Source organism: Hevea brasiliensis, chromosome 2 (genome assembly GCF_030052815.1).
Source record: "Hevea brasiliensis isolate MT/VB/25A 57/8 chromosome 2, ASM3005281v1, whole genome shotgun sequence".
NCBI classification, from domain to species: Eukaryota; Viridiplantae; Streptophyta; class Magnoliopsida; order Malpighiales; family Euphorbiaceae; genus Hevea; species Hevea brasiliensis.
In genome coordinates this window covers 17,962,302-17,972,050 of record NC_079494.1, presented here as the reverse complement: position 1 = coordinate 17,972,050, position 9,749 = coordinate 17,962,302, and the positions used below count along the sequence as shown (strand labels likewise).

The 9,749-nt window shown below is 31.7% G+C and overlaps 1 protein-coding gene across 10 annotated transcripts; it reads right to left on the bottom strand.

The window, feature by feature from the left end:
* Positions 1–217: 217 nt before the first annotated feature.
* Positions 218–2,645, bottom strand: LOC110660008 (cell division control protein 48 homolog D-like). Of its 10 annotated transcripts, none has more exons than XR_009143268.1 (3): positions 2,202–2,645; positions 2,052–2,094; positions 218–1,928 (listed from the first exon to the last, which is right to left on the bottom strand). XR_009143268.1 is itself a non-coding variant. In XM_058134739.1 (3 exons), exons 1-3 carry the CDS (start codon positions 2,549–2,551, stop codon positions 384–386), a joined length of 318 nt encoding a protein of 105 aa, XP_057990722.1. In that variant the 5' UTR covers positions 2,552–2,638; the 3' UTR covers positions 218–383. The 10 variants fall into 10 exon arrangements, 1 of the variants encoding a protein (XP_057990722.1); XM_058134739.1 differs by lacking the exon at positions 2,052–2,094 and having other exon boundaries at positions 218–500; positions 2,202–2,367; positions 2,517–2,638; XR_002495856.2 differs by having other exon boundaries at positions 218–500; positions 607–2,645.
* Between the last annotated feature and the right edge of the window lie 7,104 nt (positions 2,646–9,749).

Here is a 9,749-nt window from a genome sequence, read left to right as displayed (position 1 = left end):
TTTATTTGAAATAATGTAATGTTAAAATAAAATATCAACCACATAATTTAGTAGGTATTTTTTTTATTTTTTTTAATTAATTACCTATGCATTTACATAGTCAATTTTTTTTATTTATAAATTTTTCAAATTTTAAATAATTTTATTATTGATTCAAAATAATAATAATAATAATAATAATAATAATAATAATAATGAAATCCAATAATGGACTAGGTGGTTCTCTAGTATAAATTCTCCCATTATTGAGTGTAATATCCCCAAAGCAAAAGCTTTAAAAACCACATAGTCAGTCAGGGATATAAGAAACAAATTTGAAGGGAACTAACTAGATATATACAGGTAATGACTACATATGGAACTTTCTTACATAGGGAACCAACTTAGCTCTTCGACTTTAAGTGCTTTACAAGCCAATCAATAACAGAATCTATGCTGGTTGAGTTCTTGCAAGAGATCATGAAGCAGTAAACTTCTCTGTCAACAACTGACTTTAAACCCTTGCAATACACAAGGTAATTTTCAGTATCTGAACAATGAACATATCTATAATAAGCAACTTCAAATGTATCAAAATTCACTGAATAAGTGTTGAATATATCATACATTTCATCAGTCAAAGCCTGCTTTGACAGAGCTATGGGATCCCAATCAATGATGTTTTGCTTAACAAATCATAAAGTTTACTTTTGAGATGCTCAGATTATCAGGATCGATAACATCAACCAAGTACCTCTTGAAATAAACAAAATTAAACCTCAATAGTCATCATCTAATTAAGAAATAGCTTGAGCAAACAATAGCCAAATTTGACAGACAAATCATAACATCCATAATCACAACTGCAGATGGACAGGGAAGCCATGTCCATTATACATAACATCTGATTCAAACTAAGGATTTAAATTAGACATGAGAATCCAATTTTAAATGATCTAATCGAAACAAGAGAACCAATATAACATGCTGGACAATGTTTAGTCCTGCATTTCATATTTTCTTCGATACCCATTACCATGCCAAACAAATGAACGTAGTGTTTGGTGTAGCATACTGGACGATGAAAATTGAAAGGGGTGATCTTCCCATTCTGTCCCCTTCTTCTAGACACTTGTGAGAATTTAAATTTAATTAAATTAAATGACTAACAGCCACATAATTCTTATTTAATGTATAGGCACTTAGGAATTACATAAGTTACATTGTCCAAAAACATGAAATATTTTCTGCTTAGCTTAAATATCTTTATTGCAGAATGATACCCTATTAGATTTAGAGATCTCAATCTCATAGAGATAAATTAAGAGATACTTGGTAATTATGAAGCTATGTTTAATAATTTTCAAAAAATTTATATCAAATTATTTTGACTAAATAATTATGATAACTTATGCAGCATTCTTCATCATAGTGCCAACTGGAAAGTGCTTGTAAACAAGAATATGCTTGTAACAAATAACGAGGCCCCTGATTATACTAAATATATGAGCAAAAGTTGGTTAAGCAAGCAAATTGACAATCATAAGCTAAAATATGGCTGAAATTTACGTGTGAGAGACATGGAATAGTTGTACTTTAATGCTAATATATCATGTAAAGGCACAAAGAATGAAATTGTTAAAATAATAATAAAAATACCACAAACCAATAATACCAACCAGAATTTATACTGGTTGAAAGTACTCCAGATGCTGTTGAATTGGTATCCGCATCACAGTGGGTAGTATCACCCCTTATTTACTAACCATAAAAGCTACATGAATTAAGGGTTTCCATAATGCTTGTACTTGACGAGGAGCTAACCTTATTGCCACATCTAGATTTTCCAAATTCTGAAATCGAGAAATCATACCACAGCTCCAATACAGAGAATTGCATGATATTTATGTAATTTCCCAAGCCTCGCAGCAATAATGCCTATTTCAAAACTGCCAGGAACCCACACTAACTATTATGAGACCATCAAGAAAATAACTGTGAATATTTTAAATTTTCCAATGAAAATATAAGAAAAAGAAGGATTTCAAAAATCCCTCTAAACAGTTGCGTACATCAATATCCTCTAGATATGAAACACAAATCTGAATCCCAATCCTGATCGAACATAAAACTCAGCATAAAGATACGTAATCAATATCCAACAACCAGCAACAACTACTTAGAAAAATAATTCAAACTTGTAAGTGAAAAAGAATGAAAACCTTAATTAAGATCGTGTCGCGCTGAAAGAGTTGGAGCTTCTCCATGGTTTGGGGGTGGAGTGACACAACTGAGTTATCATCATTGGTAGCCCCATAAAAATTGAGCCAATTGGGTGCCTTCTGTCGCTCCAAAATTACAGAACTAAAATCCCTCCTTGTTCCCTTACTGCGAAAAATCAAGTATCCTTTAACAAATAAATCCTCAAAAATCGAAAAGCTGCTACAAAATTTATTCGTTGTTCTGAAAAAGAAATTGAAATCGAGGAATACAAAGGGATTAGATAAGTGAATGTAGATCTGGGAAATGGAAAGCACTTAGGAGAGTCGGAGGATTCGGCTTGGTTAAACATGGTCGAGAGATAAAGAGAGACAAACAGAATGGAAAAGGGTTTTTGGATTTGAGAGGAAAATGGTAGTGAATGGCGCTATTTTTTTCTTTTCTTTTTTTTTTTTTGATAAAAACAAATGGCACTTATTTTCTTGAAAGAAAATTGTTTGATTTGATTTTATTAATTAGTTGAAATAAATTATTTTCATTAATATTAAAATAAAATATTAAGACTTAACAAAATTTAAATTAAATGTTGAGTTAAATCTATAGAGAATTATTAAATTACAATAGTTATAAACATAAAAAAAAATAATTTATAATAATTACCAATTAATTATAGGATATTATATATATACCTATATGGAGGAGTTTTAATTAATTTTATTAAGTTAAATTTTAAATGTATAGTTAAATATAATATGGATTTTATTTAATTAATAATAAAATTTAAAAATTTTAAATTATTCTGATTAATTTTATTAAGTTTAATATACAGTCTTTTTTATATTAATTAATTAATTAATTATTATAATTAATATATTTATTTATTAATTACAATTTGATTTTATATATATATATATATATATATATATATATATATATATATATATATATATATATATATATATATATATATATATATAAACCCGAAAAGGGTAAGATACACAATCTGAGTCTAGCAAAATAAAATGAAATCAAAGGTTAGAAATAAGCCCAGGGAAACCAATCAACCCAAATCGAATCAAACTAACCCTACCAAATCAAAACCACAAGATCAACCCATAACTAATCTAAAAATCCTAAGAATAGAGCTAAGAAAAATAGTTGGAAGAAACACACCGCTGACCAGCTCAAGTGTCACACCTTACCCCTCTGTAAGGCATAACATGATTCCATAGAATACCTAACGAACTATCGAACTTTACCTACAGATAACTCATTAAATACCCTAAAGAAATTTTAAAACAATTTTCTTACTTTTTATAAGTGGTGAGCATTTTCTAATAGGTATCAAAACATTTAATTAGAGTTTAAAAATTAGTTAAAATTTTTGTCTCTTTTTATTTTTCTGCAAATTTTAGAAAAATTTCGACAGAGTGCCGTTTGTATTTTAATAAAACAGTTCTTCAAATGCCTGAAAAAAATACTTCAAATGGTTTATCTCATCAACTCAACAACTTTAACATCCATCACAACCAATTTCAACATCATTTTCTCAATTTGTAAAAATTCAAATAAGTAATTTTCAATTCAAATAACATTCAAAATAATACTAAGTAATTTCATTCAAATTAAAACAAAATACTTTCATTCATATTTCATTACAGTTAAAACAAATTACATTCATCCAAAATTTACATTAGAAAAATCCAACTAATATTATTACAAACTTTATACAACTGCTCATGACCAGTTCTACATGTACATACATCAAAATAATTATTACAATCAGGGTATAAAATATACCTGATAGAACTTCAGGGAAGGTGGCTCCACAATCCTCAGCAGCTCACTCTGCTGCTCCTCCAATCTCTCTATCTGCGACAGCAATAACAGTCATCGCTGAGTACTATGACTCAGTGGTGCACAACATACTAAAATAACCTTTATGCAAAATTTAAATCATACTTATTCAAAAATTAAACTGAACATGAGATATAAATTCAAAACATGATTTATAAAATTTTAATCCAAACAATTTCATTTCGAAAGTCTCAAAATAAATTTCATAAAAACACACAGTTATATCATGCCATTCAAAACAATAATCATCTCAATAGCCAGAGGCTTATGAGAAGTCACATCACAAGGCTAGCTAACTCAAATATATGGATATCCATTCAATTTCTTCTTCTACTGTCACACACCTCAATACTTCAGCCAGAGAAGGAATCAAAATTCGAAACTGATTTCCCCCACTAGTCATGCTAAAGAGGTATTCAAATATATGGTCATGACACTGTGGTTTCAAAACTATCTTAACAATTTACTAAACATTTATTTCCATTTCAAACATAAACAAATAATCCTTCAACAATTTAAATCAGAAGCATAGTAAACATTTCAAGACAATGGTGTCACAATTCAATATTTCAATTTATTCAAAACAATATGCAGAAGAAAATTTACAGAAATTTTAGGTTGTACACAAACTTTATACGAGTCACCTCTTGGCCTTGACTCGACACCTCGAGTTCTTTTTCGGTATTCTTTTCCACTGAAACACACAGTTTCACAGTGTTTCAGTATCATAACTTATCATAAATCCAAAAATAATTTCAAATCTAACTTTATTATGCTTAATTTGAAATTTTTTTAAAATTTGTATTTCAGGGTTACTATTCATTATACTATTCAAATCAATTTGTTGACTTTCTAATGTTTAATAGGTATAGAAATTCTAATTTCACTTACATACCAAATTTTTGTTACCTAATTTGTTGGTTTTGGTTGTTTACTCAAATTTTAAGTCTTTTAGGCAAATTTGCAAATTTTCAGTTTTGGTGTCCTATGTTGCACTGTTCTATTGGTTATATTGCTATTAGAATTTGGCTAAATTTTCTCCATAGAAATTGTTCCTTATTGTCTTAACTTTATTTTCCTTTTTAAATCACTCCAATTGGAGTTTTGTAGCTCAAGTTATAGCCATTTGAACATGGATGGCCGGATTGGCCTAACCCAGATTTTCTGGGCAAATTTCTAGGTTCTGGTAGTTTTAGGTCACTAACTTTGGGTGACTAAATGACTTGGTTAAGGGCATAATTTAGGTTTGTTTTCTTCATGAAAGTTTTAGGTCTATATCTCAGCTTTCTACTGGTAAAATTTTAGGTCATTTAGACCTGCCTAGCCCCAATTATGGCCAAATGAACAAATACTGTTCATTTAGTCATTTTTGTACAGGGCAGAATACCTAAGTCCGGATTTGGTCAATTTGTTCACTAAGTTTTAGTCACTTTCTGGGCATGATCCCCAAATGAAAAATGTGCCATTTTGTGTCTAGTTTCATTCCCAATTGGCCTCACACCAATTGGGTTAGTAAATTTTCAATTTTGGTCCCTGAAAGGGACCTTGGTCATGCTGCCAGAAAACTGACCACATATAATCCGAATTTCCATTCAATTCCAACACTTCCAACATACCACAATTGGTCACAAATGACCATTTTTCAACTCAAACTAGGTCAAACATACCATTTGACTAATTCTCAAATTTTTGTCTTCCAAAACCCTAGGTCCAAACCCTAACTCCCATAATTTGTTACATTTTACTAATTCAACACATATACACATGCTTCCTCAACTCAATCAAGCTTCCTAACATGTTTAACTCAATCAAACTCATACATTCTCCAATCAAACCCTAGCTGGCCAAAATCACCCTAGTCTCCCAACACTTGTTTTCATTTCATTTTAAGTATATTTCTAGATTCATTAAGCTAAAAATACAAGAATTAAACTAAAAGTTTCAAGTTTGGATTACCAACCTTAGTGCAGAATTTCAATCTTCACTTCCCTCAAATTTTTCTTCTTTCTTCCTCCTTGAACCTTCTTTTTTAGTTGCCCAAACAAAATTTAGTTATGGTAGGACAATTTTCTATAGTGGGATTTTGTAATTTTCAAGCTCAAAAATGAGCTTCAATGGAGGATTTTGGTGAGGGAGAGGTGAGAGAGGGAGCACGGCAATTTTATGAATATGAAGACTTTTTTGTTTTCTTTTTCTTTTTCTTTTTCTTTTATGTTTTTAATCCTTTAGGAAGACCACATGTAACACCCTAGGTGTAACACCCCTAAGTTCGGTAGTGCGTTCTACTGCTCCAGTGACCAGTGTTGTCCGGACAGCTAGGATGCCTAGAACCACACCTTGATATGAGAGAGGAGACATAAATAATGAAATACAAGAAAAGAAAATACAAGAAAAACAAAGGAAAAATAATAGCAAAGAAATGTGATCAAGTTAAACGAGCCGGGAAACCTAGCGATGGGTGACGGAAGGCGTGGACCGTTGACTGCCGGATCATGGGAACCCTGGAAAACATTTTTAGGACATAAATAGACCCTTATTGAAGTATAAATCTCATTAGAAAGATTAAAGAAAAATTAAATAATTAGTACAAAGAAAAGTGAGAAATCGAAAAATAGACAAAATACGGTGTTACCGAAAAATCAAGAATGCAACCCGAACAGGGGCATTATGGTCATTTGACATCCCGAAGTATCTTTTGACCTAAATGTCCATTAAAAATAAATAATATTACACTTAGAAAATAAAATGAAAAATTAAATTGGTGGTACCTAAAGTAAATAGTAGAAATTAAAGGCTAAATGTGGAATAAGTGGGAATTTAGCTTATTATATGATTAAATGACTAAGTGGACCACTAAAGGGATTAATTAAATACATAGTGGGACATGTGTACACTTAAAATGCAGCTGAATAAGTCATCTTCCTCATTTGCATTCAACTTGCCGAATTGAAGAGTGAAGGAACCCACCATTGACGTTTTGCATGAGCTTCATCTTCTCCCTTCATTTCATCTCTAAATACTTAAGTAGCTTTATGAAAAATGGTCTACACATCACAAGGAAGATATTGATACCAATTTTGAGAAGTTTGGTGAAGGTTTAGCAAGTTACAATTAAAGGTAAGTTTGCATTTTTGAGAATTCCTTTGTTAAATTTTGTGTGCATGTTATGGGTGTTAGTTTTGTGAAGGAAATTTTAGAGTTTAACTAGTTATTGAAATAGCCATTTTGGACAGCCATGGGGTCATGCATTTGATGAATTATTATGCATATAATTGATGAGGAATAATGTTGATCATGGTGGTTTAATATCCTAATGAATTATTTCAAATATATATGGTGATTTATGCACTTGGATGGGAATTGGTAAATTGTAGGGCACTTTGATGTTGAAGGACAAATTTCGGCAGCCTTGGGGACACTTGAATAAATGTGTATATTCATGGGAGTGTTGGCAGAATTGTGGCATTAAGGAATGAAGGATATGTGTATGAAATTATTGTGTAAAGTGTATGTGAGAATTAGTGGTGTTTAGGTGTGTATGTAATGGTATTGAGATATTGTAAATGTGAATTATATTTGGTGTGTTGAGGGTAATGGTAATCTGCCCAAAATAATGTTAATGTAAAGTAGATTATACTGTGGTTAATGTACCAAAACAGATTGGTAGGGAAGTGAACCAAATTTGCAAGGTATATGTGTGTTTGAAGTGGGGTGTGAAATGCATATTGAGGGCAGTGTACATTTTAGCCCATAACCTGAAATGTGTAACCTCAATTGGTATGAGACCAATTTGAGGTGAAACTAGGCACAAAATGTGCCAACTTTCATTCAGAAACCATACCAAAATTCTGCTTGCAATGTGATGTGAAAAAATGACCAATTCGGATTAGGTACACTTGAGACCTAAAAACTGACCATTTGGGCAGCAGTGAGTATTTAGGCCATAACTCACTCAAAACAGGTCCAATTGACCTGAAATTTTAACCATGAATAGTTAAGACCCATACCTACAAGTCTTATGAAGACACCAAAGCCCAGAAATGACCATAAGCAAGTCAAACAACTTGCACAAGTTCGGGTCCAAAAACTGGCCGAACCAGAATTGACCAATTTGACCTAAAATTGACCTAAAATGGTACCATTTGACCAGCAATAGTATAATGACCATAACTCGGTCTACTTAACTCGGATTGACCTGAAATTTTGCCCCGCGTGCAATAAGACCTAGATCTACAAGTTTGTAGTTTCGACCGAGACCAAAACCGAGGGAACTAGATCGTCCGGTTAGGTCAAACCAGTGTCCCGATCCAAAGAATTTGCATTAAAATGCACTAAGCAAGGAAATGACTTTGGTAAAACATACCAAACCTAAAACCCTATCGAATGTGACATATTAACGACACTAAAACCTAATTTACCTAAAATGCAACGAGGGTCGGTATATTAGGTGATTAAGTGAAAAATTGAGTTCAGTGCATTATTTACCAAACATTATCGTTAGAGACAATTTAATTTAGTACTGAAACACTTCAAATTGTGTTTCTCAGTTACTAAAGACTCAGGGAAAGGGAAGGAAACACTGAGTCCAGACCAGGGGGACAGTCATCAGAGGTTTGTGCACAACGGCTATTGCTTTTGAATTTTTCAATTGAAAAAAAAATATTGAATATTTGTATATTATTGTTTTAAATTGTGTTTGTGCACAACAACTATTTCTTTTGAATTTTTCAATTGAAATAAATATTGACTATTTGTACATTATTGTTTTAAATTGTGGAAATGTGTTTGAATGGATATTTATTGCTTGCAAAGCATTGTAAATGATTTGAAACTATGAGAAATTGTTTGAATGATATTGATGGATACTCATTGCTTAAAAAGCATTGTAAATGGTTTGAAATTGTGGAAAAATTGGTTTAGTGTGATTTGTGAAAATTGAAGTTAATTATGAATTGTGTTGCCATTTTGTGAATGAAATTATGACTTGGGAAATTTATTGGATTCTCACGAATCATTTGAATAAAATATTTGGAATTGATTTTGTGTTCACACTTAGCATGACAGTATCGTATCATTCCTTCTCCATTTATGGGGTTGTGATCGTTTATTTTCCTTCTCCATTTATGGAGTCGTGATCGTTTATTTTTCCCTCTCTGGTTTACCAGTTGAGGTGATCGGATGAGTACTCATTATATAGCTAGCTCCCTTCCTCATTGATTTCGATTAGTGGGGTTGTGATTGCTTTGTCGTGGTGTACAACGCGGCATTGATCGGAAATTTGTGTCATGGCTTAAGTTGTGAATGAATTGGCAACACTGTATTCTTAAATTATTCGACTAAATTGCATTATTATGTATTGTGAGATTGTGAAATTGATTTAAACTCTCATTGACATATACTGTCTATTGAATTCAACCATGATCTGACTTATTGAAAATTATTGTGATATTGACAAATGGAGTTTAAATTCTTGTTGACATTTATTGTCTTGAATTTAACTATGATTTTAAGTATCCACTATTTACATGACTTATGAATTGTGATTTGAAATTGTATTTGGTTAATGTTGTGCACCACTGAGACATTGTCTCAGCGATAGCTTTTTATTGCTGTCGCAGGTAGAGAGACGGACAGGGCAGCAGACTAGGCTGCTAGTACATCCAGCGAGGGATTTCCTGGTATAATGAGTATAC